General features: G+C 58.6%; 9 protein-coding genes across 9 annotated transcripts; all 9 read right to left on the bottom strand.

The window, feature by feature from the left end:
* Positions 1–813: 813 nt before the first annotated feature.
* On the bottom strand, positions 814–2,311 carry B0I36DRAFT_368148 (uncharacterized protein; the record flags this gene model as incomplete). Its single annotated transcript, XM_046159572.1, has 3 exons — positions 814–1,676; positions 1,748–2,002; positions 2,095–2,311. 3 exons carry the CDS (start codon positions 2,309–2,311, stop codon positions 814–816), a joined length of 1,335 nt encoding a protein of 444 aa, XP_046006368.1.
* A 939-nt stretch (positions 2,312–3,250) lies between these two features.
* B0I36DRAFT_388371 (uncharacterized protein) lies at positions 3,251–4,124 on the bottom strand (the record flags this gene model as incomplete). Its single annotated transcript, XM_046161241.1, has 2 exons — positions 3,251–3,892; positions 4,059–4,124. The coding sequence occupies 2 exons, from the start codon at positions 4,122–4,124 to the stop codon at positions 3,251–3,253; spliced, it is 708 nt and encodes a 235-aa protein (XP_046006367.1).
* A 901-nt stretch (positions 4,125–5,025) lies between these two features.
* On the bottom strand, positions 5,026–9,320 carry B0I36DRAFT_435479 (uncharacterized protein; the record flags this gene model as incomplete). Its single annotated transcript, XM_046162770.1, has 4 exons — positions 8,876–9,320; positions 7,856–8,037; positions 5,532–7,764; positions 5,026–5,104 (listed from the first exon to the last, which is right to left on the bottom strand). Exons 1-4 carry the CDS (start codon positions 9,112–9,114, stop codon positions 5,026–5,028), a joined length of 2,733 nt encoding a protein of 910 aa, XP_046006366.1. The 5' UTR covers positions 9,115–9,320.
* Positions 9,311–11,846, bottom strand: B0I36DRAFT_335309 (Alpha/Beta hydrolase protein). The gene has a single exon (XM_046155452.1). It carries the CDS (start codon positions 11,603–11,605, stop codon positions 9,521–9,523), a length of 2,085 nt encoding a protein of 694 aa, XP_046006365.1. The 5' UTR covers positions 11,606–11,846; the 3' UTR covers positions 9,311–9,520.
* Positions 11,847–12,216: 370 nt separating this feature from the next.
* B0I36DRAFT_335308 (uncharacterized protein) lies at positions 12,217–14,665 on the bottom strand. Its single transcript, XM_046155451.1, has 2 exons — positions 13,244–14,665; positions 12,217–13,177 (listed from the first exon to the last, which is right to left on the bottom strand). The coding sequence occupies exons 1-2, from the start codon at positions 14,547–14,549 to the stop codon at positions 12,444–12,446; spliced, it is 2,040 nt and encodes a 679-aa protein (XP_046006364.1). The 5' UTR covers positions 14,550–14,665; the 3' UTR covers positions 12,217–12,443.
* Positions 14,666–15,680: 1,015 nt separating this feature from the next.
* Positions 15,681–17,623, bottom strand: B0I36DRAFT_335305 (uncharacterized protein). Its single transcript, XM_046155450.1, has 2 exons — positions 16,209–17,623; positions 15,681–16,099 (listed from the first exon to the last, which is right to left on the bottom strand). Exons 1-2 carry the CDS (start codon positions 17,578–17,580, stop codon positions 15,921–15,923), a joined length of 1,551 nt encoding a protein of 516 aa, XP_046006363.1. The 5' UTR covers positions 17,581–17,623; the 3' UTR covers positions 15,681–15,920.
* Positions 17,624–20,105: 2,482 nt separating this feature from the next.
* On the bottom strand, positions 20,106–22,747 carry B0I36DRAFT_394728 (uncharacterized protein; the record flags this gene model as incomplete). The annotated part of the gene is made up of 6 exons (XM_046161508.1): positions 20,106–20,591; positions 20,685–20,976; positions 21,058–21,330; positions 21,422–21,572; positions 21,650–21,859; positions 21,934–22,747. The coding sequence occupies 6 exons, from the start codon at positions 22,742–22,744 to the stop codon at positions 20,214–20,216; spliced, it is 2,115 nt and encodes a 704-aa protein (XP_046006362.1). The 3' UTR covers positions 20,106–20,213.
* A 904-nt stretch (positions 22,748–23,651) lies between these two features.
* On the bottom strand, positions 23,652–24,849 carry B0I36DRAFT_335302 (SGNH hydrolase-type esterase domain-containing protein). Its single transcript, XM_046155449.1, has 3 exons — positions 24,716–24,849; positions 24,283–24,644; positions 23,652–24,197 (listed from the first exon to the last, which is right to left on the bottom strand). Coding segments are annotated over exons 1-3 (801 nt in total). The 5' UTR covers positions 24,717–24,849; the 3' UTR covers positions 23,652–23,759.
* B0I36DRAFT_335299 (cytochrome P450) lies at positions 24,850–27,160 on the bottom strand. The gene is made up of 4 exons (XM_046155448.1): positions 26,221–27,160; positions 26,069–26,146; positions 25,823–25,984; positions 24,850–25,731 (listed from the first exon to the last, which is right to left on the bottom strand). Exons 1-4 carry the CDS (start codon positions 27,115–27,117, stop codon positions 25,291–25,293), a joined length of 1,578 nt encoding a protein of 525 aa, XP_046006360.1. The 5' UTR covers positions 27,118–27,160; the 3' UTR covers positions 24,850–25,290.
* Between the last annotated feature and the right edge of the window lie 582 nt (positions 27,161–27,742).

Genomic DNA, 27,742 nt, shown 5'->3' with positions numbered 1-27,742 from the left:
CAGCATATCTCATCCTGGTCCCAGCGCCTGCCGCCGAGGCGTCCCCTCGGGTTACTGCCTCGTCACTGAAAATATTCAAGCGGCTGGGGATGGCCGTGACGACACGAGCCGCCGCGGAGGTGGGCCGCGAGCAAGCAGAAGCGGCGGCCCGGCGGCCTGGTATACCGGCTCGAAGGTCGTCCAGCTCGGTTTTTGTAGAAGGGCTGACGCGGATGCTGTCCTTTGGGGATCATGCGGGGAAACGCGACAGCGAGTTTGTGCTGGTCTGAGCTGTCTCGGGTCCTTGGGGGCCAACACACGACGGTAGTTGGCCATAGTGAGCCAGCCACATTGTGTGATGCGGATCCCTCTCATCAATAGATTTACCACGAAAAGTTATGGTGTTAAATAGTAGCTGTTCCCAGCGGCCAAATATCTGCTGGAAATGAAAGTTGGAATCGACCGCCATTCGAGAGCATTCTCGAAGTATGCGTCCAATGGGACGATCACGAGACCGGAGCATTTAACAACGTAATAAATTCGCCGGAGATGTTTCATGACTAGCATCCGCGAGAAGATGTGAAAAGGCTGAAAATGATAGTCGCCTGTGTGGCTCTGCCCCATCTGGTGCCTGAAATTACCAAGATATATATTCTAAAGTCTGACTACAAAGGGGATCAACGAGACAAGTGGTCAGGGCCGCTTGGCAGCGACCGGGGTTGTTGCTGCTGCTTCTCCCTACGAAGCCAAAACACTGTGCGCTTTTCCACATTTTACGAGCTGCACCTGTGCTTCGAGCATAATGGGCACTGCCGACGCATTGCCACGATCTCGTTACCACTTGGACCCCTGATGATTCGACGGGAACATCGTTGCCGTCGGCGCCACATCTGGATGCTGATTATACGACAACACGGTTGACGACGGTACCGCCTCCGGCGGCTGGTTATACGGAAACATGCCTGGCGATAATACCTCCTGGGGCCGCTCGAGCGTGGGCAGCTCAGGCGGCTGTACACCCGTGTGCATCTCATAAGGCCCGCCGCCGTACTGTTCTGGTTTCGCGTAGAACTCCTGTGGCGACGGTGCGGTCCACCCGCTACTACCTCCCCTGCTCTGACGCTTGGCTAGGTCGTTCTGGTAGTTTTGCTGCTGCAACTGCTGCCCCTGTTGTGAGATGAAGGTGCTCGTGGGGTAGTCCTCGGCCGGGAGCTCGTTGGCGCCGTACGAAGGGCGCTGCCTGCGGCGGGCCATGAGGAAGAAGACGAGGCCCGCGATGGCGAGAGCCGCGCTCACGCCCACGCCAGCCCCGATCCCGGCCTTCGCGCCGTCCGAGAGACCACCGTCCCTCGTGTCGCCGCCACCACTCCCGTTACCACCGCTGGAACCGCCGCCGTTGGAAGCACCGGTGCTGCCACTGCTGCTGCCACTGCTGCTGTTGTTGTTGTTATTATTGTTATTGCTGCCGCTGGAGCCTGGGATGGCCGCTGGATCTGTTGGGTTCGACAGGTGACCTGTGCTTGTGGATGTGACTGCTGTTTTGGTTGCTGGGTCAGCAGTTGTTGACGAGGAGTTCACGGCTAACGAGTCCACGTCTGACGTCTCTGCGATTGGAGTCGTTGTGGGTGAGGAGTCGGCAGTCGTGGCTGGTGATGTCTCTGCTTGTGCTTGAGCCGGTGGTGGCGAGGCTTCGTCCGCTGAGACCATGGTCAGGGTCGCTTTTCGTCGAGGACACATTCACGTGGGGGAGGTCAGGGAGATGCCATACCTGGTGAGGTTGTTTGTGCTGGCGGGACCACAGTAGTAGTGCCTTTCGTCGTCGTGGCTGCCGCTGGTGGTGGTGCTGCTGGCGGCTGTGTAGTCGTCTGGACGGGACGGCTTTGCTTAAACGTCCATATCGGGCTGTTGACACCCCATATGTTGTTGGCGTTCTGCAGATTGAACCAGCACCCGCTCACGCCGTCCATGTTGAGGACGACGGTCTTTGTGCCTGTGCCCACAGTGATGGCTGTTTCAAGCTTGTCTGTGATTCAAGACGTTGGTTAGCGGTGCGCCCAAACCGTCGCCAGCATTCCGGCCTATCGACGAGGCGTCTCTGGAGCATTGACAACGTACTGATCACCCCGCTGCCCGCCACATCATCATAACAGAAGATGTTCAACTTGGGGTCGGCGTAATCCGTGACATATCTGACAGCGACGGAATCGCCCTGGTAGAATGTCATTCCCTCCGCAGCAGGATACAGGACCTTGTTGTCTGCTTCCACAGCGCCGAGCAGCCCCAAGATTCCAACAAGCCCCAGCAGGGACTTGTTTCGCGTGGACGACACCATCACGGGCCGATGGTAGACTTGTTTTGCGTCGCTTGCCGGGGTATCCTCATTGGCCGCAGATAGTGACGAGCGCGAATATCGTGGTCGCAGAACAAGAGTCGTTCACCGCATTCGTCTCGGTGGTGCTGGTCGATGTTGGGTCCACGACGAAGTTGTCCCAAGTCGACAACACGCGTGGTATCTGGGGGTCGAAAAAGACCAGGAATATGGCGCGTGGCCCGCTCTTTAAGGAAGGCATGGACTGACTGGGATTGCTGGCTCATTGAGATGAGCCACGCCTGAAATCGGACGGCGAGCAGGGTTCTGGTGCTCACATCGTCGACTTTGCCGCTCCAACTACCTTCCCGGCGCAGCTTGGGCCAGGGGTAAGGCTGACATAACCCCACACAACCTCGACCCGGTGCCTGAATGATGCGCCCACAGGGTGCTCGTGGTTGGTTGGAGACGACGAGGATTGGACTGGGGTTTGATTACTTAGAGTCTTGGCCGCGGCTTCTCGTCCGGGTCCGAGCCAGATTGCCGCCGCCTGGACAGGGATGCTGCTTAGCTAAACTCGCCTGCTCGTATGTTAGCCAGCTGACGTGATTCTCCGCTGCAAGAGGACAGACAAGGCTGCATGCTGATGCACAATAGAGTCACATTGCCGAACACAGCTCGAGGCTACGCACCTGTACCCCCTTTTAGGAGCCTGATGTGGCTTCATGCAGGAATAGCTCCCCTGACACGCCTCGAGCGCAGCACGACTCGACAATGGCTAGGCCTTTAGGGACGGCTCACCGCCCACGTTGAAGAACGGCATTTTATCCCTTTTAGTGACACACCTCCACGTAATGATGAGTTTACAGCCCAACATTAATACCATAATCTCGATATCGCAGTTGTGTTTCTCCATCGATTATCTTCCATCACACAACGGCACTCTTTGGCGCCCCGGCTATGTCACCTGGCCACAGCATGCAGCGGCGGCGACGGCAGTTCCCAACGCCTGTCAACCTGAGAGCCAGCCAGCTCGGTCCCCGTCACTGACCAGACCGGAGCTCCGATCTCGACAGCCTGCGACGGCTGGTAGTAGTACGTTGGCGCTTCGTGGACCGCCCATTGGCCGTTGCTCGGCGCCTGTGCCATCATTGGGCCCTGGGCCGCGTGGCCAGAAGGTTGGTAGTACTGCTGCTGCCACTGCTGCTGCATCTCCGCGGGCGCAACTGGCTCGGACTTGGCGGCCAGCTCCGCCTTGTGCTGCTGCTGGAATCGAGGATTTCCATCCAGTTCGTCGAAGGGCTGCCGCGTGAAGCCCGTAGCTATGGCAGGAGACGGAGATATCGTGCTTGGCACCGTTCCGGCAGCTGTCCAGAGTCCGATGGCACTCTTGACCGCTGCGGCATAGAGAAGCACGAGCGCGACGAAGTTGAGGTAGTAGAAACCGATACTTTGCGCGAGGTTTTGCTCATTGAGGCTGTTGATACCATATTGGATCTGGACTGGCAGGAAGGCGACAATGTTCAGGGCTAAGGTCCACATCGTCTGGAGCCAGAATAGGACCGCGCCGATGAGGACAAGGGTTTGTAGTCGTGTCTGGGTTTTCTAAACAGTCGAAAAAGTTCGCTAGTCAGTGGATCAGACTCCCCATCTGGCCTTTGACCGCCCGTTCGATTGTGAGAAGACTCACAACATTTGTGGCTGAAGGCGGCATTTTCCGTACCGAAGAACACGCACGAGAGCTCAGAACCAGCGCTGCCGTGCCACCTACGAAGTACAGGATGTTGATGACGAGCCCAAGATACCGGAAAGATAGGTCGGAGGACCACAACGCCATGTTGCCGCCGAACACCGCTGCAGAACCACACATCAGGATGATGCTGGCTGCAAGATTGCAGTAGTGCCATTTGACCCTTCGGGCGGCGCGTCGGCACATGAGACTCGCTTCGACGAGGATGAATAGAATAATGGCACACGTTAGTCGCGCAAACAAGCTGCTTATATACAATGCCGTGTTGTGGTAGCCTCCTGGGATCACACCCGAGAGAGAAAGTTCGTAGAAGTTCAGGCCGTATGACACTGCTCTGCAGCCTGTGGCGCTGTGAAAAGAAATGTCAGCATGGAATGCGATATCCTGCCACTGATGTCCCAGGTGTGTGGCGAGAGCTTACATGGCCATACAAAGAAAGGCATTCCCGACCCATCTGAATCCCCTGCGTGCTGGGTCTTTGCGATAGCGGACAGCCCCACAGCTCATAAAGCCCATGACGAGCGAGGGAATGCATAAAACTCCGATCAGGGCAGCTCCCTCCACTGCATTCCGTCTTTTATAATCCATTCTGACTCCGCGTGTGGTTGTAAGTCTTGTGATCCTGGTTGGCGGCGCTCTTTGGTGGTGGAGCCAGATCCGATCACGCGGCCGTCGACGCACAGAATTGCTTGGAACCACGATCAACCGGGGAACAAGTGGCGGTGGAAGTGCCCTGTATATAACTGCCACTTTTGTCCAACCCCTCAAAACCGCCAGGCATACTCAGCCCTGTCAACGACCGATGACTTTGATTTAGCGCAACGCCCTGGCGTTTCTGCCGCGCAATCTGGCCCTCGGGAGCACCATCCCTGACATTTGAATGCCGGACATCCAATCGGCATCAAGCATAGTCGGCGATAGGAGACTAGCCTTTTCAGCCGCACGGACGGGAGAAAGCTTGTGTGTGCAATGGTGGATGGTGGCTGGTTCAGCTCAGGCGCACTACGCCGTAAATCGAGTACTTGGCGGAAAGTGAGCAGTACCAGACGGCTCTGAGGTTGTGGCGCCTTGTCGGATTAGATCGTATTGATGCGAAACAATTGGGCCCCGATGTCTCACATTTTGTTGAACGTAGTCTAATTCATGATGCGGCATAGCTCTTCTCGTAGAGTTTGAACTTCTCACAGGCATCTGAGTCGCATGCAAATGAGGGAGACTGCCCGGGGCCAACGTGAAATGCATCGCGGGCTCAACAACGATTCTGCGGCTCGTTCCCGGCAAGTGGTCGAACAATAGTAACATTTCACCCAGAATAACCTGCTACGCCGCGAAGCCAAGCCCATCAGGACGACACAGCATATTACCGTACTAGTCTGGTCATGATCTGTTGGCTGAAGAGCTATAACCAAAATAGCTGGAACAAAAGTCAATCACCGCGCCACATGGTAGCCCACAAACCCAGTCCTCGCGTCCAGGGTCGCGGATAAGTACGACCTCCCGAACGGCTCGACGCGAGTCGACAGCATGCCCTCCACGAAGCTCATCTGCAGGCCCGCCTCGCGCTTTGTCCGTCTGGCCACGTGTGCCTTCCTCTCATGCACCTCTTCACTCTCGAGCCAGTCGTCGTCTATGCCCTCGTCATCGTCATGTCCGCCCACAATGCTCAGATCTTCCATCCTGCCACCATCCCGGTCCGACTCTCGAGGAAGTCCCGTCGTGAATATATCCCTGCCATCGTCGTCACCACCGTCGTCCTCCGCCGGCCACAGACCGAACCACCGAATGATCCGGTCTTGCTTGACCTCATCCGGCACTTCCCCGGCCGTGTAGAGGCCGAGCTCCCCATCCCTGAACTCCAGCAGCTCGCGTGGGTGGAACGCCACCCAGTCTGTGAATGCTGGGAACTGGGGATGGCATAGGCCGTGATAGTAGCTCATGTGCCTGCCTGCTATCCGGGGGCTCTGGGAGGTCTTTTGGCGACGGGTATAGTTAAGGATAACGCGGAGGTGCCGCGGCCATCCTCTGCTGACGTAGGCGAGGAACGGCCTCATCTGCTTGTAGCAGTGCCTGTGCAGGCGCTGGCTGTGCTTGTCGTGGCTGCGGAGAAGGCTACGCTTCTGGAGACGGTAGGCAGCGAGCATGTATAGGTAGGTGACACAGATCTCCAATAGTTGGCACTGGCAGTCGATCAAGGAGAAGCTGTGCTGCAGCCGGTCCGCATGGCTTGACCCTGACCGGTAGCTGCTGGCCGGCCGCTTTGTAGGTCCCTGGTCGTCAGACACGACGCTTTGGTCCTCATTCAGTCGTTGAGTTACCAGCTCCTCTCGTTCCTTCTCGTTGGTGCTCTTCTTGCCCAGCAGAAACTCCCGGGCAGTCCCATGCACCAGGTAGACTCTGCCTTCCACAACACGCACCAGGTTGCCGCATAGGCCCTCGAGGTCGCTCGCCGAGTCCGGCACATCGTCAAGTCGGTCGACTACATCGGCAAACTCGCGCCCCTTCGGCCGCCGTGGGGACCGCGAAAGGTCAAAAGTGTCATAGTCTGGCTCTATAGCGCACGCAATCCGCAACTGCTCTACCGTGAGAGGTTCCTGTGCTGCAAGCACAACCGCTAGGATCTTCCTCACCTTGTGGTAATCGCTGTTGGGGATTGAGCTGTTCAAAGCTTCATAGATGTCCGGGAGCGTTTGACATTCCAGGATCGGTTCGATCTGTGGTTCTCCTCGCTGTGCGGCGGCGGTGGTGGCGGCGAGTCGCCGCTTGATAGCGGTGAGCAAGAGCGTGACTTCCAGGAACGAACGGTCGTCTTCGTGGCCAGTGCCGTCTTTACCAGGTAAGAGTTGTTGGCGGATCGTGTCGAGAGTTTGTGGCTGAACTCCTTGCTTCTCCATACCCACGATCTCCCGCTCAACTACCAACGCAATATCCCGCCGTTGGAAAGCACTAAGACTCTGTGCCCGCAGATGCACAATACGCACACGTGCTGCATCGGCTGCTGATGAGCCTTTCCCAGGTGACGGGCCTGCCACACCTTCTGCCGATTGCGTGGCCCCGCGAGCGAGGAAGACACTCTTGACCCCGTGATCGGGCCTGCTCGTCACAAAGATCTTCAGACGACCCCCGAACGCCGCCCCGCCAGGCTGCTGCGACGCCGCCAGGAACGCAATGATCAGGTCCAGCAGCTCCTCGCGGGACACGTCCTCGCACTCGTCAAAGGCGTCGATGATGCACACGGTCGGTCGTGAGCGCGCGATGGGGTGCTGGAGCAAGCCGAGGAAGCACTGCCATAGTGCGTGGAGGCGGCTGCTCGTCTCATAATTCGCGGTGGATGTTCCGCCTCCTCCGCTGGTGTATGCGCTGCTAGGCTGTCTTTCCCCATTGTCTTCGTCGTCGAGGAGGAGCTGTAGCAGCGTCTCATCCTCCTGCTCTGCCACCGCGGATAGCAGCTCGGGCTGAGCGGCGATCAGCTGCCTGCAAAACGTCCTGACCGCCTCCTCGGCGGTGCTAGTGCCATGCCGTCCTCCGGCAAACGTGCCCGTGGAGGCATCCTTGCCCCCGAGGAAGAAATAGCAGCAGTGCCACTTTCCGCTCCCCTCCTCCTGCTCCTGGTCTCCCGTCTCCTCACGCGGCCCTGCGATTTCTCGGCCAGGCTGTTGTTGCTGGTCGTGCTGGTGCTGCTGGTGCTCATCGCCATCAGCCCCAACTCGGCCGGCCTCTCGCCGCCGACCTATATCCAACGCGGCGGCCGAGTAATGCTGCACGAGAAAAGAAGCAAGCACAGACTTGCCCCAGCCCGCCGGGGCGGAGAGCCACAATACCGGTGACGTTGGCGTTGACGCTGGCGACGACGACGACGGTGATGATGACAATGATGCACCGGACGCCGCCCAGGCCTTCAACTCCGGGACCTCGTCGTCGAGAATCCACTGGCAAGTCCCCTCCGCCGCCGCCCCCTCGGAGAGTGCTTGTGTTGACATCGGGGCGCTGCTCATGACGACGCCTGAGTTCTTGGTGCTTTGTAGTACTCTTCTTTTTCTTTTTTTCTTTCTTTCCTTTCGTTGGGACCAAATGTGGAGTGGAGGGCGGAAAAGAAAGAGCACGAAAACCTAGGGGGAATGCTGCACAGCCGTTCAAATCAATTAAATCGATCTAAGCCCGGTCCCCCCAAAAAAGAAAAAAGGAAGAAGCTGGAAAGATTAATAGAAAAGCCCCCGCTGGCTGACGCACGGGCGGGAAGGCAGACAGCAGGCAGACAAAGGCAAGCTAAGGCAAGGCAAGGCAAGGTAAGGCAGACAGGAGACTCCAACGAAGGACAAGACCAGATCCCTGGGCGGGCGCGGTGCCAGCTGGTGAAGCGTAACCGGGCTCTGGTCTTTTGGTTGAAAAGTGAACCCAAGCTCGTTCGCCTCAGTTCAATCGCGGCGGTCGTCGGTCATGTCGCTCAGATTTGAAAACCGCGGGGACTGGAAACGTGTAGAGAGTACGCACGGGGATGCTAAATTCGCACGGAAGAACCCGCACGACAGGATCGCGAGGAGACGAGGAAACGAGGAAAAAGGGTCAGGGACGAGGTCGGGATGTGGACGAAACGTTCAAGGGCCAGCCTAGTCACAGTCCAGGTCCCTCGCTCTCATTTCAGCTGCAAGTAAAGAAAGGGCAGCCAAGGCAAAGTGTCGTGTCGCATGGTCATTATGAGCTGTTTTAAGCCGAAGAGACCCGCGCGGCCACGTGTGTGTGTGTGCGTGCGCTTTTGCGTCAGCTGGTCTTCCGCCCTGCTGTCCCGTCTCAAGGTTGAAAAGGCCGCATAGTACGCTCCAAAGTCCATTAAAAGTACGTACTTCAGTGTACGGGCAAGGCTTCCCGGTGTTGGTCTCCCGAAAGGTCGAAATGGGGGGTTAGACAATTCAGCACTGCCTCGCTGTCTCCCCTGCCTCCCTGTCATACCCAACCCGCTAATAACCCGCCTGCCCGCCTCGTCAAACCACCGCAACCACCAATCATCACCACCACTGGCAGGCGCCCACCCGCACAGCCACCACCCACCCTGGACACCAGCCACTGGAACGGCAGCAACCATTCAGCAGTATTAGCGAGACACAAGATGAGGAAATGTCATTTGACGTACACAGAAGACAGAACCCCTGGAGAACACAGACTCAATGGAGCAACACAAAGCCCCAGTCTGTTCATGAACGAGGTACAGCATGCAGTCCGACATCAACATTTGGATACGTGAGCACGAGGATATGTTTCAGATCTGATGGGATATCAGGTACCGCGAAGATATACGTTTTGGTTGATATTAAAATACCAATACACATTAAGATAAATACATGCTATCATGCATAGATACTTTCTTCGCTTCACAGGCGTGTGTTTGTCTTCTTTCCAGGCGGGTGCCCTCCAACGACATGACCACCCTTGCAAAGCCATGTCAGCCATGTCCGCCATGGCATTTCAGATCATCAGAAATCGCATGCGCTCTACCGCCTCCGCGCCGCCTGGACGACCGCAGCCTCGCTGACCCGCGTCTCGTCCACGTAGTTGCGCTTGACGCCCGTGACGGCGAGCTGCACCTCAAAGTCGGACGTCGGCGCCGTCGTCGGGGCGAACCGCACCGTCTGGCCCTGCGCGACGGCAAACGCGGCGCCGCTGGGCTCCCCGTCGACCAGCCACTGCGCGGTCAGCTTGACGCCCGGGTCCCAGCGGCCCAAGGTGCCCGAGACGGAGGCGCCGCACTTGACCTTGGCTTGCTTGACGGTGACGACCGGGTCGGCCTGCCTGGCGAGCGCGGCGCCGCGGCCGCCGTTGGCAATGACGTCGGCAAAGACGTTGCCGCGGGTCGAGGGGCTCGTGGCCGCAGGCGCCAGCGGGGTCGGCCCGTCGGGGGCGTGGTCCGAGATCCACTTGTCCAGCAGCTCAATGTAGTTCCAGGTCTCGCGGCGCTCGTAGAGCCCGCCGTGCGTGCGGTTGGCCAGGATCGTGACGTTGGCCCACCCTTCGCCGCCGAGGGCGTCGACGCGCGACTGGAACTCGACGACGCCCTCGTTGAGGAAGTAGTTGTCCCAGGTGCCGACCGAGATGTGGATGCGGTCCTTGAGGGCCTCGCCGAGGTTCTTGGCGCCGGCCCAGTTGGTCGTGATGTAGTTGGCCAGGTCAAACGACTTCCAGTACTCAACCGACTCCGGGTAGATCTCGCCCGTGACCTTGTCCCAGGGCTCGAGCGGGTACCCGTTGAGGCCCTGGACGCCAAAGACCGAGTTCCACACGTCCCACTGCAGGAAGGAGCGCGAGGCCGTGCCGAACACGAGCTCCCAGTGGTTCTCCTGCGCGACGGTGGCCAGAATCTGCTGGTTGCCCGCCGAGTCGTGGGTCTGGATCGAGGGGATCGCGGAGCCGTCGGCGTTGACATAGGCGTTGGCGTTGGTGTAGAGCTGGATGTCCTGGTGGCGGTGGAAGTCGAGCGAGTCCGGGTAGTACGAGAAGCAGGCGCCAAACAGATCCGGGCGGAAGATGAGGCTGGCCGCCGACACCCAGCCGCCCGTGGAGCCGCCCTCCTGGATACGCGCGTAGGGCTCGGCAATGGTGTTGAAGAGCGAGTCGAGGTGGGGGATCAGCTCCTCGTTGATGGCGTCGCCGTAGGGCCCAATATTGGCCGTGTTGACGGCGTACGAGTCGTCGTAAAAGGGGCTCTCGTGGCGGAACTTGATCATGATGAGCTTGGGCGTCGGGCGGTCCGGGTTGCCATTGGTACCGGGGATGATGCCGTTGTCCCAGGCGCTGGTGAAGGCTGCCGAGTTCGGATACCCAAAGGCGCCGCTGTCGGCATCCCAGTGGTCCTGGGCGTAGATGACGGGATAGCGGACAGACTTGTCGTCGGCATCGTAGCCCTTGGGGAGGAGCACGTTAGCGCCGACGTACATGTCGCGGCCCCAGAAGGCGCTGAGCTTCTCGCTGCGGATCTTGACGAACTTGAGCAGCTCCGTGTCCTCGTAGTTGCCCTGGTAGCAGCTGCCAATCTCGGAGCCGGAAGAGGTTGAGGGAGGCTCAATGTCGTCAAAGGCGAGGGTGATGGTCTGGTCGCTGCCGGTGACGTCGACCTCGACAGTGGTGGTCTTGAGAGAGCCGACTCCGTTGACGTTGGGAGCGCCGTCGCCGCAGGGGAACTTGAGGCGGACCTGGGAGCCGTCGGCGCGGGTGGCGGTGTCGTAGGGGCTGAGGAAGGCCTGGACGTTGTAGGTGCCGGGCTCGACCTCGTCCAAGGAGACCAGAGGCCAGCCGTAGACGCCCGTGGCGGTGCCGTTGACGTCGCCGCCTGCGAGGGTGACGGTGTCGGAGGGGCCAAAGGCGGCGACGTTCTTGCCGTACATTTTGTTTGGGGACGAGGTGACGTCAATGTCGTCGAGAGGGTCCGTGTCCTTGGGCGCAAAGATGAGGACGACGCGGCCATCGACAGGGCCGGTCAGGACATTGTTGGACGAGCCAATGGTGACGCTGAGCTCGGCGACGGCAGACCCGGCGAGGGCGGCGAGGGCAGCCGAGGCCAGGCGGTAGCTGGTGAGGCCCATGGTGGCAGGCAGGCAGCCTCGTGGTCCCTGTGGCTAGCGAGAGTGGTGTTGTCTCTGGCAAACGAGTGAGCCAGGCGAGACGAACAGGGCGAGGGGAAAAGAGGCCAAGGGAGCGACGAGGAGGACGAGAAGGGTGGAGGGCAGACCGAGAGGCTAGAGCTAGCGCGTCGGCCGGCCACGCTCTGGTACTTAACTTCTCTGGGGTGGTGGTTTTGGCGATCGGGGCCGGGCCTGCGAGTGCGCAGGACACGGCGCTGGGCAGTGGAGATTGCGCCTTCCCCAGGCGGCTAAACGTGCACGATGGCCCTAGGCCGCGTTGGGCGCTGGCAGGCGGCGCCACCGCCCCCAGCTGAACAGCCTAGCAGGGGCCCTATCCTTATCCGCCAGGGGGCAGCCAATCAGTGCGTCCCCGTCCCCCAAGCCACATCGTCAGGCCCTTCCAGGGCTGCCTCTTTGAGCCTCGGCCCTGGCCGTGGGCGTCGTGGGGCTTGATAACAATACTGCGCGGCCCACACAAACAATGCCTCTTCAGGACCAACACTTCATATCATTACAGTCTCACACATGCAGCAGCAGAGACAGGCACACAGGGGGGTCAAGACACCCGACAATGTCAGAAAACCATGCAAGAGCAAATTCTTGGAAATCAAGCTCAGATACACCTCATTCTGCCTGTCTCCTCCTCCTCTCACCACTACCTCGCTCGGATCCAACCGAGAGTCAAGCCCGCCAAGCCATGCACGACATGGGCCCGACCGTTCTTGGCGCAACGCTGTCGTTCGTCTCCCCAAACCTTCTTCGAATTCCAGAATGATGGTACCGTGGCCCACTGAAACTCCTACTCCAGCCGACCTCCACCATGATGCCGCTGCAAATGGCGTGTGAGCGTGTCATTCCGAGCATAGCTCCTCCTACAGCCCTGCCGCGAGCAGGTGTACCGGACGCGCGCGTGGACCTCCCGCACGTGCTTGCCCAGGTTCGACGTCGTCGAGTACCACTTGCCGCAGGTCTCGCACTTCAGGTTCGTTCGCTGCTGCTGCCTCCCGCGGCGTGGTGGCCCGCTCGTACGGTGGTGGTGCACGGCAGGGGACCACTGCACGAGGTGGGGCGGCTGACCAGGGGGACTGCTGCCCGAGCTTGCAGTGCTCGCAGTGGAGGTTGTTGCCATGGCCGAGACTCCAGGCGTGTCTGGCAGGACTCGGCTTTGATGATGATGATGCCCGAGACTGCCTCCCGACCATGTCATGGCCTCAGGCACCTCAGAAAGCTCGTCATCGCCAGGCGACGGTGTCATGTTGTGGTTGTCCATCAGAGGAGACGGATACGCCATTGGCATACGGGCAGGCGAAAGCTCCCGTTGGCCGTCATCGACTTGCGTGCCCTCCCGGCACTGGCATTGCGGATCCGGGGGCTGCAGGTACTGTCTCAACAGCTCGGTGGTTCTCGTGACGACTTCGTAAAGCCATTTCGACCGAGCACTCTGCGGATCAGCATTGACGTGCCAGATAAGGAGCGTAGAGGCCAGCGGGCCTCCAAGCGGTTTGAGAGACCCGTGTAAAAGCCCACGGATTCCTGCGAATGCCAAGATCAGTACCTCAACCCGTCCGGTAAGCTTAAAAGTAGTGTGGCTCGACGTACCAAGCAGGAAGCCGAGAATGGCAGCAAAGGCCACTCCGGCCAGTATCAACACCAAGGTGTTATCGAGAGGGTCGGTTCCCAACAGAGCTGGTCCCGGATCATGCTCTGCCCCTGGCCCAATGCAGGTGTCATGAGTTGGGCTCTCTTCCATCCCACTCATGACAACGTCCGGACCCAACGCATCCCCGCTCCCACTGTTATCCGGACTGGACTCCTCCTTGACGGTGCAATTCGCGTGTGCAGTGAAAACTGCCACATCATCGCGTGGGAGTTGACCACCTAGATCCTCTCTCGCGATGCGGAGCAGTTGGTGCGCCTGGGCTCGGAAAGTGGCCAGGGCACGAGCGAGCTCGTCGGTGGGAGTCGCGGGCATGGATGCGACGTCGATCCTGAACAGCTCCCTCGTGGCTTGTTCGAACGAACGGAGCTGCTTCGGGTCATGGTAGAAGAGAGCGCGCCAGCGAGAAAGGTCCTGGGCGAACTCGTGCCGGAACTGTTCCGCATCCCTCCCCCCGACCTGGGCGGACATGGACCACACAAAGACCAGGAAGAGCAGGACGGCATCGAGAGCCCGAGGCAGGTGGCCCTTCATGAGATCGTCAAACACCCCGACGCATTTCTCCCATGCAGCCTGCTGGTCGCGGATGAAGTTTGCGCTCCACGCGTGCCTGGATTCGGCCGAGCCGGGGATGCACTCCCACAGCCTGCTGATCTGCCCGATCGGGCCTCGGCTGCGGGCTGCCACTCTGCGCAGGATGCTCGGGATCGCGGCGTGGCGGCTGGCCGTGACGAGGCCGTGCATGCGCTTGTGCTCGCCAAAGAACATTAGCTTGCATGTTCGCAGGCATGCGCGGATATGGGCCCTCTTGGACCGTCTTGCGCGGCGACGGAAATGGTCGATGCACTGCTGGAAGGCTGGCAGGACATCATCGGCGGGCATTTCACCGCCACATAGCGCGATGAGTGCGTACTGCTCGTCCGCGCCGCTATCAAGAAGCAGGCGCATCATCTGCTTGTCCTTGTTGCGTGCGGCCATGGCCAGTGGAGGGACGCCGTTGCACAGGAAGTCGGCATCGACGCCCGGGCGCAAGATCTCTCGTGCCGCATGCAAGTCGCGAGTCTGGACGGCGGCCACAAGTTGCTCTTCGGTCGGAGAAAGCTGCGCGCTGTTGCTGGTGTTCAATTGAGCCGACGGGCTGAGGTCGCCACCTGGGGCGGGAGACGTTGGCGGCTCATGGCGGGGAACAAAGGCATAGCTGGTGATCAAGGGCTGGGTCTGTGGAGTTGAGTGGCGAGCATGTCCCATCGTCACATGGGAAGGCGAGACTGTTCTTTGGCGGTGGTGTGCAACCTGGCTGGTGGTAAAGTCTAAAAACCCAGGCCCATTGCCACACAGGCTGTGTGCGTGTAGGGCTGACGTGCCACCGACATTGAGAGGGGCGGGCCAGTCCATCTTATGGAGCTTTTGAGCTTGTCGAGGTCGTCACGACATGCCGCAAAACCAAACCAGCAGCACTGCCACCTGGTGCTGTCGTGCAGGAACTAGCCGGGGGTGGAAGATGGCGACGGCGAATGGGATCTTGGCCATGATCGTCCCAGATGTGCTGAACCGAGTCGCCGTGCTGCTGTGGGATTGGGCTGCTGCAGGCCATGAGTGGTTCGCGGACGTCGCCTGGCCTGTCGAGGCGTCAGGCTGGATGCTGCAGAATTCGTGATGGGAGGAGGAGCAACGAGACCAGGCAGCCAGACACAGCCACGATCGCCTCACCGTAGAGTAGCGTTGCTGCTGGCGAGGCGGCTGGCGGCTGGCAGGAGATGAAACCAGGTGCTGTTCACCGTCAATGTTGGTGCCGCATGGAGGGCATTCGTTCCAAGGTCGATTCCCACGCACCACCACTACCAGCCAATCCTCACGGCCTCGAGGGAGGCTGTGCTCGCTGTGCGTCAACGTGTCTGCAGGTGGATCCTCCAAGCATCGTCACCGGCAGGCGGTCTGATTGGGTCGCGCATGGGCGGTGAGCTGTTGTTGCGGCTCTGCTCTGGCCCGCTCTGGCCAGAAGGCAGGGCGAGATTGTTGCACATTGCCGGTGAGGCATCAAGGTTGTGTGTCGAGAGTCACACCAGGTCTGAGTGCCTCGTGTAGTTCGAGTGTTTGAGTGTTCAGCGGTCAAGCTAGGGAAGGCGCGCCGCCTGCCCCACCCGGCTTGCGAGTGCCCCACCCGTGAGCCCCACCGACCCCGCTGGCCGCACCGGGCCGCAATTGACGCCTTGGCGGCTAGGCTTGCCGGCTTCAATTGTGGCGTCAGCAGATCTAGATGTTGCTGCCAGAGCAAGCATTTAGCAATCTACACATGGGTCTAAAGGCACAAGGGTGGAAGCAATGAATAGGGCCCCTCACGAGCTTTCGCCCTATTCGCCTGGTAAGTGGGATGCTGCAGTCTCTTGGTTGGCCGACATGCACCTAGGATCGTGCAAGGCGTACGGTTCACACACAGACTGCTGGCTCATACAAACAAGACACGGTCTATTAAGAATTAAAGGAACAAAAGGCGACCCCAAAAAGTCTCATCGACATGACCCACAACAATCCTTGCCGGCATAACCTCCTCAAGCACTCTTCAACTTGGCAAATCCCTTCCCCAACCAAGCCAAAAGAACTGCGTCGCCCGTCTTGACCTTAGAGGACCTGGGGCTGCCACTCGGTGCAGCTGTGCCAGGGTCCGTTGGTGCAGCACTCGACCCGGTTGCGCTGGCTCGTCGTGAACGCGGCCGTGCCGTCGGGAGCGGAGGTAATCTTGATCTGCGTGCCCACCTGCATGAAGTCGCTGGACGGCCAGACGACAGTGTCCGCGCCGCCTGTGACGGGGTGGAAAAAAAAATATGGTTAGCAAGAGACTGTCGTTTCGAAAATCGTGATATGCCCGCCTCCCACGAGAGCGGCGGGGTTGCAAGAGATCAGACTTACCCTTCGAGATGCTGTGGTGGTTCTGGTAAACCTGGACCGCGTCGTAGTACTTGTAGTACACGACATTGGGCGCGTTTTCATACCACGTCGCGCTGACGTGCATGCCGGCGTGGCCCCATTGGTAGGTCGCCGCGTACCAGCTAAGCGTGAACTGCCTGCTACCCTCGGCACCCGTCACGCGGGTGTACACACCGACAGGCCATCCGGGGTAGAGGTACTGCCCGGTACCCTGGTAGACATTCATGGTGATCTGCTCGCCGAGGTTGTCGGGGTTGGTGAAGTAGAACGCGCCGTCCGAGGAGACCTGGATGACGCTGGTGCACACGCCATAGGCACAGTAGGGGAATGGCAGCTGCACGACGGCCGTCCCATAGTACACACCGTACGGGTTGGGACCGGGGCTCGCAAGCTCTGCATCCCACACACCCCAGACGGGCATGAGGCTCTTGTACTCGGCCACCTGCGAAGGCACGACGCAGGCCACAAGGCCAGTAGTAGTTGCCGTGACGGTAGTAGTGGTGGTCTGAGACGGTACGACGGATGTGCTGACGACAGTGACGACACCAGTCGCGACGTCGGAGCAGGCCTCTGAGATTCTGGATGCTGGCCAGTTGGCAATCGAGGCGGGGGTGGCGACAGCACGGCGGTCGAGAGCTGCCGTGCCGTTCGTGGGCCTCGCGTCCTCGGCGGTCTGGGTCAACACGGCAATGGTGCTCGGCCCGAGGTTGTCAATCGTCTCAATGGTGGCGTCAATGGGCCCGAGTGTGGCGGTAGGCTCGGACGCGTCTTCAGTGGCGGTGTCCTGGCGGGCAAAGCGGCCGCGTCGCTTCCAGTGAGAGTCTCCGGTGACGGTTGCGGAAAAGCCATTGGCGACAGTCGTGACAGAGGTGGTGGTCACGACAATCTTGTCCGCAGGAGTGGCAGTGGTGTAGGTCGTAGTCGACGAAGGCGTGTACGCGAGGAAGGAGGAGCAGAACTCCTGGCCCTCAGCCTTGAGGTAGTCGATCGAGGATTTGCAGATGGGCTGGCGGTCCGGCTTGGAGTAGAAGAAGCTGTTTGTGAATGTCCACTTGGTGCCATCGGGGTCAGTACTGCCAGTGTTCTTGGCGTACTTTGTGTCCCAGGCCGAGGTATACATGGTGCACATCTGGCCAGTGATCCAGGTCCCTGCTGAAGTCGTCTTGTGGACGAGGTAGGTGCCGAATGCTCCACACAGGGAGGGCTTGCCAGACGAAGGAGGGTGGGCAATATTGTAAGCTGTCTGCGCGTCGCAGGCGGCGGAGCATAGGCGGGGATCGAAGGGCTGGTTGCTGTAGATCTTGTAGCCCATATAGGTCCAAGTACCGGCGCAGTCCCTGAGAGGTGCGTTCATGGCAGCATTGTTGAGGTTTAGTGGCGCATCGTAGCCATCGACTGGGCCGCCGACGGAGTAGGAGGTGTACGCAGTCGAGCCGGCAATCCCGACCTGGAACTTGGCTCTCCACTGGCCCTTGTTCGTCGCCGTCGTTGCATCGAGAGGCACACCCCAGAAACTGCACTTGATGTTGGCAAACGCAGCAGGGTTGTCACATCCGGTGCCGGGCGAAACGACGGGGTCGCGCTCAAAGAAGATGTTGAAGGCCAAGCAACCATTCTTGGCGTCACACTTCCTCGCACAAGCCTCGACATCATAGCCAGTAGTAAGAACCGAATATCCGAGGTAAGCACTGGCGCTGTTGGCGCCAGCCAGGTTCTTGAAGTTCTGGAAGTAGCCAGCAGGCACAGCAGCGCTGTTGGCAACGTTGGCGATTTTGGCATCAGCCTTGAACGCCGCGTAGCTCGAGACATCAACGTTGTAGAAGTTCGAAATGGTCGGCTCTGGCGCGCATGCCGCGCGCGCCGCAAGCTGCTGCTCGTGGGCGTGGTGTCGGCGAGCGGGACTAGCGGCAGCAGTCTCGACGGCCGCATCTTCACCAGCAGCGTTGATAGGGTCGCCGGTGGCAGCAGGGAAGACGCTCAGGGGCGACTCCTCGACATCGGCAGAAGCTGTGGCGACTGCGGCATCGGCGTCATAAGGGACTGTCTGTTCAAGAAGACCAGGCACAATATCGACCTGAGGATTGGGCAAGCTCTTGAGGTATTCGGTGTCCAAGGCGTCAGGGACTTCGTTGATGTCATCCTGTGCAGATGCCACCGCTGCAAGAGCAGCGATCAAGAAGTAAGACCGCATCGCTAGTGCTTGAGGGGAAAGAAAAAGCAGAGGCGGCTGGAGGCAGATAGAGTTGGCCGGTCGGTGATGATCTTGTGTCCCTTTCCAAACTGTCAAAACCGGCAGCCGGACGGCTATATATATGCGTCGTCCGAGAAGAGAAACTATCCATCCTCACCACCACAAGGGCATGGTCGTTCCTCTTGCCAGTCGAGTCCATGTCACGCGGCTGTGGAAATTGAGGCGCCTGCCATGCATCGCTCAGCTCCGACTGACGATGGGCTCATCCAGCCACAAACTGGATATTTCGTGAGCATGGCGAGTAGCTTGGCTTCTACGCACGGAGCAACAGCCCCAATCTGGGCCGGCCGAGACCATCTCGGAGCTGGTCGTGCTGTCTCGCATAGACGCTGCCCCACACCGGATTCTCCAGGGTATCGATTGATCGGTCGAGGGTTCTGATCTGGGAGTTGGACCTTTGTGGCGTTGAAGGGACAGCTGAAGTTGGATGACCAGCCGTGGAGAGTCAAAGACACGTGCATTCCCAGGGCCGGCCCACCGGGGTAAGCCGCTCTGGGGTTTGTTTGTCGACCACGTAGCCGAGCCAGCGGCTCAGCTGCATGATGCCTTGGCTTCAGCTTTTCACTAGACGGGTGGCCACATGTGCGGTTGGCCATGGACCTGCAGCATGTATTTTCCGTGCTGCCCTTGCATATCGTGGCGCGGTGCTCAGCTCGTGGTCGAATACGCCTGTCTCACATGGGTGGCCTTGGTGCGGAAGAAAAAGCAAAGTTCTTTTTCCTTATCCCCAAGCACGAGCCAAGAATATCATTTTGCCAAGATCCATCAGAATGCGATTTGGGGAAGGGCTGAAGAGGCAAATGGAGAATCGGCCGGCTCCCCATTACCTGGCACATCTGCTTTTTCGGTAGTGCTGACAAGGTCGAGTGAATGCATTGTTGGAAGCCCTGAAGCCCTACTCCGACCAACCTGGCTGAAAGCGCCGGCTACATCCGTGCACGTCGGTGCCTGGACCCATGGAACCCTGGCCTCTACCCTGGTTGATCGACGCGGGTATCGATAGTTTCCGCGTTTCTATTGTCCCTGCCTGGTCTAGATCGAGGTAAGCGAGGCCCAGCTGGACTGGATGCGGCCAAGGAGCATTCAGCCCGAACAGGCCATTTGCCTGTCCTCCCGTGTATGAAAGTGGTGTGGAGCAGGCTCGTATCCAATAAGCATTTCACGGATCTGCAGGTATCCCAAATCGTCTAGTCATGCTGCCGCCCAGACGCTCGTTTCGGTGGTTCTGTGAGTTGTCAGGCCTGAAGGCGGTACCCAACCGAATTGACCTGCGCTATGCCGACCTGGCCATCCCGGCACAGCCAGCCTCGAGCGCCTGCCGCACATCAGGGGAGCTGCTGGCGTGCCTCGCTGGCCACGGTGCCACGGGCGGGTGACGGGACCAGTCATTCGATGGTGGCGCTTTGCAGGCCGAAGAACCCGCTTGCCTGGGTCCCTCTCTTTCGGACTTTGGGCGGGGAAAAACAAAAATACATTGGCCGCACCATCCCAAGAATTAGGCGAGGAACAAATAGGCAACATCAAGCGACAAATCACTCACTCGCCACGAGCAGCGAAGACTGACTGAGACCTCGGAGTGTAGCTGAATGTGCTTTGCCTGTCCAGGCTGCGTGATCGGGAGCGGCGAGGCGTTGGGTGTGCTTCTGCCCGACACTGACCCTCACGTGTCTGCAGCTCGCAGGACTCTGCCAGTTGCCCAACTGCCACACGCCTCTTCAGCCCACTTCACCAACGCCTCAAAGCTCGGCGGTGAGCCAGTCGAAAGAATCCATTAGGTCAAAATTGAAGTCGAGTCCTTTGCCAAGGAATTCGAGGCCCATCGGGTCGCTCTCTGTAGTCATGGCCGAGGACAACGGGACAGGTGGGCCTGCGGGACCGCCCACGCCGTTCAATGCTTGGTCCAGAACGAGCTGGATGACTGACTTGCAGTCGTTGCAGAGCTCCGCGTTCGGTGCCAAGGGGTCGACCCACTCAAGGAATCCGACGAGCAGGGACAGCTTCTGGATGATGGATGAGCGGGTGATGCGCCGATCCTGGGGATGTCGCCCCGCAAATGATGGTTTCTGCAGTTCTTTGCACAGTATGCCGCCAGCTGGGGCGCCATAAGTCATGAGCTGTCCGAGACATGTCAGCTGGGGTCTCGCCATGCGAGCATGGACGAACACACTAGCAGGGCAGTGTAAGACTTGTGGGGTAGCATGACATACGATCCATTCAAAGTCTCTCTTCATGGAGACAAATCGCTCAAAGTTCGTCCAGACGATGAGCGTGTCGCTCACAAGCTGGAAACTCGTTACCAAGAGGTGGGCGCTCGAGTCGTAGCCCCTCTTCAGCAGCAGGCGGTCAAGGAAGAACCCGCTCTGAAGCGCGTCCATTTTGATGAGCAACCGCGCAAAGACAACCTCGCTGAGTGTCCCGGAGCTGGTCACGTCTTCGGGGCGGTGCTGGGCGGATCTCGGCAGCTCTGCCATGATGGTAGCTTGTCTTTTTCCGAGGTTGCTAGCAATTTCCATGGATCAGCCAGACCATTCATCTGTACTGCTGTTGTGCAGAGGCAGGCAAGGGGGAGTGCCAACTCACAGGAGCGCGTCCACGGACGCATTTTGCTCAACTCCTAGTGCGATGGTCAGAATGTCTTCCCGGATGGTTTTGAGCATGCCTCGGGCCCGATATGCTGTGGCTGCGGTGAAGTGCCCCTCGGTGCTCCACCCGCGCTCGTCTAGTGTTGTTGCTGCCTTCTCCCTCAGCACGCTATGGTTCGAAAAGAGATAGTCCTCGCGCAGGTCCAGGGGCAAGGGTGTCGTCATGAAAGTCTTTGACAATAAAGGCGGTCGACCAGCGAATGAGGCAAAGCTAAAGTGTCCAACCGTGAGAGCGTAATGTTAGTTGTCAACGCAGGTGACACCACTTCGACTTCTCATATACCAAGCATCATCCTACTCACGTCTTGTCGCCGCCATAGATGGAGGCACAGAGGATCCTCTTCAGCTCAGACGTAAATGTGGGGACATATGGCTCCCTGTTGTGCTCGGCATGATACCCCAGGAATGTGAGACACGCGACTGTCTGCGCGTGGTATTTCCAAGATCTGAGACCTGTGCAAGCATGAAAAGTTATACATCGTGCGCCATGTGTGGATCTGCACAAGCGGTGTGACGCGTGCCTGACTTACTGGCATCTCCCGACACCATGCTTTCCATCCTTGAGCGGCGATGAAACATGAGCAACACCAACAAGTTGCCACGGGAGAACTCGTTGCTCAAAGCAAGGCACCTGTTGAGCCCGTCCCGCGTTCGAGACCAATTTTCGTCTTCGTCAGAGGGCGTGTGAAATTGTAGTGGCAGCTGCCGGCGCGCTGTGTCCCAGAACGTGAATAAAAGACCTGAGAAGCCATCCATCAAGTCAGTCAAAGAGAGTTCTACAGGGTTGGCATCTACCCAGCGTTGCCGTGCATACCAATCGATTCCCAGCGGATGTTGTTGCCAGTGAACTGGGCCACCCACTCCTTGGCTTCGAGGCTGTCATCCACAGGCTTGACAGTGTTGGCGCAAATCACTTGAGCCATCTTCCTGAGACCATCGTCGTCGCGGCGCTTCCCCACATACATGCCGAACGCCTTTGGGTCATACAGCGCTTCGAGGATGCTCTGCGCTATACGGTGGACCCACTGGAACAGGACCAAGTAGTCCTTGTCCAAGATTGTGCTGTCCTCGGCAAGGGGAATCCGTCGGAGGACCGCAATGCACGCGCTCATCACGGGTTCCGTTATTCTGGGCCCGGGCTTGGCTTGTTCCGGCTCGACTCCGTCCCTGGTTGCCGGGTCGGCGCTGGCCGTCGGCAGGCTCTCGCGGGCCTCGTCGAGGACGGTTGTGTAGCTTGCATAGCCCAGGTACCCTGGAGCTTTCCAGTTGGGCGTGAGAGTGCTTGTACCTGGGGTGCTGGCCGGGGTCTGTGCTTCGATTGTGTGGTCGCCCTCGCCCTCGACGACGACGCCGCTCGGCCTGGGCTGACCTTCACTTGGCGGCGGCGATTGAGCGCTAGTCTGGGCGGGAGGTTGTGACACGGCCCCTTGAGATGCGTGCCGGTTGAATGGGACGGCTGAGCGCTGGGAGATGGTGTAGGTGCAGCGGGCATCCCACTGCTTGCGCTTGCACCGCTGGCAGACGGGCTGGCCGTGGTCGCAGGCCACTTTCCTCCTGCGGCACGGGTCGCAAGCCTGGAGCCGGCCGTTCAGCCGCCGTAATCTCGATGAGTTTGCGCTAGACATGGCTCGTGGGTTCGTGCTCTGCTCTGCTCGCAGGAGAAGCGATCATGTTATTATGAGGACGACAAGGTTTAAACAAACGAGGCATGAGCTGGGCGGCATGCCGTGTCGAGGATCGAGGAATCGAGGAAGGCGCGGCTTGGACATCGGCTTGGATGCGACCGGCTTGGAAAACCGCGGCTTTGGAGTGGGGGCCGCCTCGGTCTGACTGCCAAAATAAGCTTAGCGCGCAATCCCAGGCCGACACCTCTGTGATTCTCGCGTCAGCAGCCTTGTCCTCATTGTACTTCCTCAAAGGAAATACTGTGTGGCAGTAGACGATTCCCATGCTTAAAGCATGCCATACTGTAGGAGGAGTATTGTTTCACGTGATTTGCCAGTGAAGGAATCTCAACCAGGTCTCTTTGTGAAATCATGCACAAAGAGACTGTCAAAAGCACCATGCCCTTCTTCACATAAAATTCACGAAATTGGATAAGAAATACAAGGGTTGATCCTTTTTCACAAGTAAGAAACCTTGAATGACAAGGGAAAGGAGGTCTGTTTGTCGCAAGTACCAGGGGCTACGAGCTGTAGATTAAACCTCGATTTACTAAATGGCCAATTGTCGGACTGGGGAGATCGTCAAGGAATCGTGTCATCCACAACCAATACGACCGTCTCGTCAGGCGTGTGTAGGAAAGCTGCAAAAAAAAAAAAAAAAGATGTTTCGAAGCAACCCCACGCCAGCCGACCATCGGCATAGGTCGCGCGCCACAATACTCGGATAAGGGCCCGAGGCATGGCATCAGCAAGACCGGAATCGGTTCCTCGGTGGCACATGAAATTAGCTTCTCGTTGAAGCACGAACAAGTCTGAGACATCTACTGGCAAGGGAAAGACTGGCCATTGAGCAGCACAAAGGGCATTTCAGCATCAGACCGAGGATGTACAATTGTAAAGAAGGTCGGTTCATTCTCGTATCGACTACTGCGCCATGATTCTTTTTCCACCAAGCTCCGCGATGGGCATATCTGCTTCATGTGCACTGAGAGTACCACTCATTCGCCGCCTTGCAAGTCCCCTGCGAGCAGCAGGTGGGACCGTTCCAGCCATTCCCTCCGCACTGGCCATACAAGCTGGCGCAGCTGCCCGTCGGCGGCTTGGTCGTCGAGGTCGGCGGTGCGGTGGTGGTGGTGGTGGTCGGGTTGGTCCCGGTGCCGCCGCTCTGGACGTCCCTGACGAACTGGATGAGCTTGGGGCCGACCTGCTGCGCGATGAACTGGTCGCCCTGGGCGTTGGGGTGGACGCCGTCGCTGGCCTCGAGCATCGCGTTGGTGAAGCCGTTGGCCCGGGAGCAGTCGGCGATGGTGATTGGGGACTGCGAAGTAGAGTACTGCTGGACCCAGCCCGGTATGGCCCTGTTGACGGCCTCGATGGTGGCGTCGGACCAGCTTGTCGGGATGAGTTTGTCGATCTAGGGCAGAGGTAGCGTGAGCTTTTTCCATCATTCTCACTGGGTAGGCTCGTGGCTTGTTCTTGGACGAGAAGGTAGTACTCACAATGACCTTAGCCTTGGGGTTGGCGTTGCGAATGGCATTCAGAATGGTCGTGTATGAGGCCAAGATGGTGTTGACGTCCCTCTTGCCAATGTTGACGTCGTTGGTGCCGAGCATGAACTGCACAATGTCGGGCTTTGTGCTCTGCACCCAGCCCGCAATGTTGTTCCTGGCAATGTCATATGCCTGCCACCCGGAATGGCCCTCGTGGTTGACATCAAAGCCCGAAGGACGGGAGCACTTGGACTGGAGATTGCTCATGGAGCCGACAAAGTCCACATTGTTGGCCAGCCCAGCCGAGGTCAGCTGGTTCCAGACCATGGGGCGCCAGCAGGTGATCTCCGTGATGGAGTCGCCCAGGAGCACTGGTTTCCATGGTGAGCTTGAGGCCCAGAACACACACACCCATACACACGGAGCGCGATTGTTTACTTACTGACTTTGACCTTCTGGGAGGCAACACTGGCCGCGAGGGGCAGCGGTGACGGTGGCGATTGACAACTTCATGGCTGCAGATGTCGTAACGAGATGCAACACAACTATGTGAGAATCACCTGGCAAACTGAAGGAACCACCGTGTCGGACGAGGCTGTTGTTATAAGGACCAAGGCCTGCTTTTACAAAGATGGCGTGCAAATGAACCACGGCGGGCTGCCACAGTCCGAAGCTTCCCAGTTGGGCAAGTTACATGGTTGCAGTGCTTCGAAATGCTCCGATTGGTGGAGAAGCCCCATCCATCACGGAAGTCGGGGCAGCGAGGCTCAACCCATCTCATATTAAAACATCCCTTCGCCCGGTGCTTGCCTGTGTCAATCATGGTAAAGTTTGGGAAAGAAAGCACAGCGCTGTGCTTGTGTGGACGGATTCATCCTGGCCGTTGGAAGCGCCAAGCCACTGGCCAGGATCGAGTGTTAACATTTGCTCCGACACTAGCGCCCGCGTTCCGAAGCAGTCGAGAAGGGAGATAGTACACTATGATACAAGGGGGTATTCCGACGACAACATCCCATCTTACAACGACTCCCTCTCTCTTATCTGGACAAGTAGATTCTTTTGCCTCCAGAACACCGCCGAGTCTTCCTCCAGCGGTTTCAACGGGTTGACGAGCTGCATGTCGAATTCCCTCAGCAGCTCAAAGATGACCTTGCTCAGCTGGGTGAACGCGACCAGCTTTCCTGCGCACAGCCACCGCCCACTGCCAAAGGCCAGCTCAATGACACGCTCCATCTCGGCCTTGTGCTCGGCAGGACACTCGAGCAGCCGCTCGGGTCGGAAGATTTCGGCATCGGCCCCGAATATGTCCTCCGACATCATGATGCCGAATATGTTATGGCTGACGGCTGTCCCGCCGGGTAGGAAGACGCCGTCGATGGTGTCGCCCTCGGGCGGCACGACCTTGAAGTGGCCGTACAAGGCCGGTGGACGCATGCGGATGGCTTCGTAAATGACAGCCTGCCCAGGGTGTAACAGGTTCGTTAGATCTACGCCAGTCGTATGTGTAGTAGGGGGTTGAGATGTTTATGCATTCTGCTTTGGGACGTACCTGCAGATATGGCAGCTTCTTGGCTTGCTTGTACGTGATGGTCTCACCCTCTTCGACGAGGCCCTCATCCACTGCCTTGTTGATCTCGTCCAGGAGCTTGGCGTGGATGCGTGGGGTGGATAGCGTGAAAAAGAGAGCTGTGCGAATCGTCGTGCCGGTTGTCTGAAGAGCGCGTCGTAAGAGTCAGTGCTGCGTACAATGATAATGATGGGAAGTTCCTGGCATTGGCAAAATCGAAATACTCACATCGGATCCCGCGATAATCTGGACCTGGCATTCCGCCTCGCACTGCTTCTGAGACAAGCCGTGGCGTCTGAAGGAACTCTGCGTAATTGCAATGTTATTACCATAGTCACGAATCACTTAAAGGGGTCCTGCTCGGGGATTTCGTAACATACAACCATGTCGGTACTGCTTCCGTCTTTGTCCTCCTTAAAGTGCTTCGCTACCAGCCCCTGGCCGATGCCGATGAGTTTGCCCATGCCGTCCTTGTCGGTGGCCTTAGGCATCAAGGAAGGGCCCAGGGGTGAGTTGATAATGGTGCGCAGGACGGGGGTGTTGAGCATGACGGCAACCTGCACGGTCATGTCGCCCACCTGCTTGTTGAATCCATATAGGTCGTCGTCGGCGTCAAGATAACCAAGAGGCTCGCCGTAAGCCAAAGCTGTGACACTATCCAGAGTGAAATAGCGGATGAGCCAGACCAGATCTGCTTTGGCCGGCGGTTTCGACGGATCCGATGAAGCGAGGTAGTTGCGCCGGATGAGGTCCTTGAGCTTGTCGACCTGCGTGCCGATTCCCGCCTCGACATCGACATTGTCGCGCCCGTTGTAGCCGTTTGTCGTCTTGGCCTTGAGGACGTCGTGTGCGGTGTTGTCCATGGTGGTGAGCATGTTGTCCGTCTCGACGTCGATCCGGACACCCTCCCACCACGAGTCGCGGACGTAGCTGCTGCGCGGCGCCGAGATGCGGCGCAGCGCGTGGGTGTCGGTGGTCAGGACGTAGTTGGGCGCGATGCGCACGACGGAGCCATACTGCTTCCGGATGCGATTGAGCTGCGTGCTCGAGATGCCCAGCGCGTTCGTGCGCATGAGCCACAGGTACGAAAAGGACGCGAGGAACGGGCCCGGAACATGGCGGAGGCGGAACCACGACCAGAGCGAGGACACGGTGTAGTAGAGGGCCACGGCCCCGGCACCGAGGGCCGGAATGCTCACGGAGCTTGGATCGACATGGCCGAGCTGGCTGAGAATATCGGCAAGGAGCGCCTGAACGTCAGCTAGTGATGGCAACATGGGGATGATGCTGGCGATGAATGCGCAATGGCTGTTTGTTGTGGAGACAGCACATTTGATGTTGTTGTGATTGATACTTGATGTGGTATTTATAGCATATAAATAAATGGGTAGTTACTTAAGTACCTATGTCACAAAAAAGCATGTGCCCTGAGCGACTTTCGACGGCCAGCTGACCCTCGACTGCTCCACCATTGGTTCCAGCAGCAAGCCACGGATGACTCAGGTCAGGGTCTCGAGTTCCGCACGACCGAGGCGTGTCACGCTAGGAATTGACTCCGTAGTCCACCGCTCATTTCACACCTGTCATTTGCTATTGCCCGGTATCCTCCGTCACAATTGCGTACAGCTGACACAGACCAAGCTGCGAACCCGCATACTGGGTTTTGGAGAAGACCCTTTTCCTCCTTTGGACCCCTATCCGACTCTATCCGACTCTATCCTCCGACACTATCCGATCGCGTCACAGCAGAATGATTATTTCCATGCTTCGCTGGTATTGCCGGATTTGAGTTGACAGCGACTTTCAATTGATTGGGCGAGTGCTTGCAGTTGTCATGGTGTTGAGCTAGTCTTGAAGCCCCTGAACTCTCTGAAGGAGGCCGCGAGGGGAGCATGCATGCCG

The sequence above is a fragment of the Microdochium trichocladiopsis genome, assembly GCF_020744255.1.
Source record: "Microdochium trichocladiopsis strain MPI-CAGE-CH-0230 chromosome Unknown B0I36scaffold_11, whole genome shotgun sequence".
NCBI lineage: Eukaryota > Fungi > Ascomycota > Sordariomycetes > Xylariales > Microdochiaceae > Microdochium > Microdochium trichocladiopsis.
Note: the sequence above shows the minus strand (reverse complement) of the source record. Positions and strands in the feature narration are given on the sequence as shown.

Excerpts from the sequence above, each read along its gene's own strand:
- B0I36DRAFT_335305 (XM_046155450.1), bottom strand. The coding sequence starts at position 17,580 with ATGAACGCACCTCTCAGGGACTGCGCCGGTACTTGGACCTATATGGGC. Across the intron at positions 16,100-16,208 it reads CCACCACAGCATCTCGAAGG|GCGGCGCGGACACTGTCGTC; the intron begins GTAAGTCTGATC and ends ACCCCGTCACAG.
- B0I36DRAFT_335309 (XM_046155452.1), bottom strand. The coding sequence starts at position 11,605 with ATGGGCCTCACCAGCTACCGCCTGGCCTCGGCTGCCCTCGCCGCCCTC.
- B0I36DRAFT_335302 (XM_046155449.1), bottom strand. Across the intron at positions 24,198-24,282 it reads ACCCCAAGGCTAAGGTCATT|ATCGACAAACTCATCCCGAC; the intron begins GTGAGTACTACC and ends CCTCTGCCCTAG.
- B0I36DRAFT_335299 (XM_046155448.1), bottom strand. The coding sequence starts at position 27,117 with ATGTTGCCATCACTAGCTGACGTTCAGGCGCTCCTTGCCGATATTCTC. Across the intron at positions 26,147-26,220 it reads GAAGCAGTACCGACATGGTT|AGTTCCTTCAGACGCCACGG; the intron begins GTATGTTACGAA and ends GCAATTACGCAG. Across the intron at positions 25,985-26,068 it reads AGATTATCGCGGGATCCGAT|ACAACCGGCACGACGATTCG; the intron begins GTGAGTATTTCG and ends CGCGCTCTTCAG.
- B0I36DRAFT_335308 (XM_046155451.1), bottom strand. The coding sequence starts at position 14,549 with ATGGGACATGCTCGCCACTCAACTCCACAGACCCAGCCCTTGATCACC. Across the intron at positions 13,178-13,243 it reads CATTCTCGGCTTCCTGCTTG|GAATCCGTGGGCTTTTACAC; the intron begins GTACGTCGAGCC and ends TGGCATTCGCAG.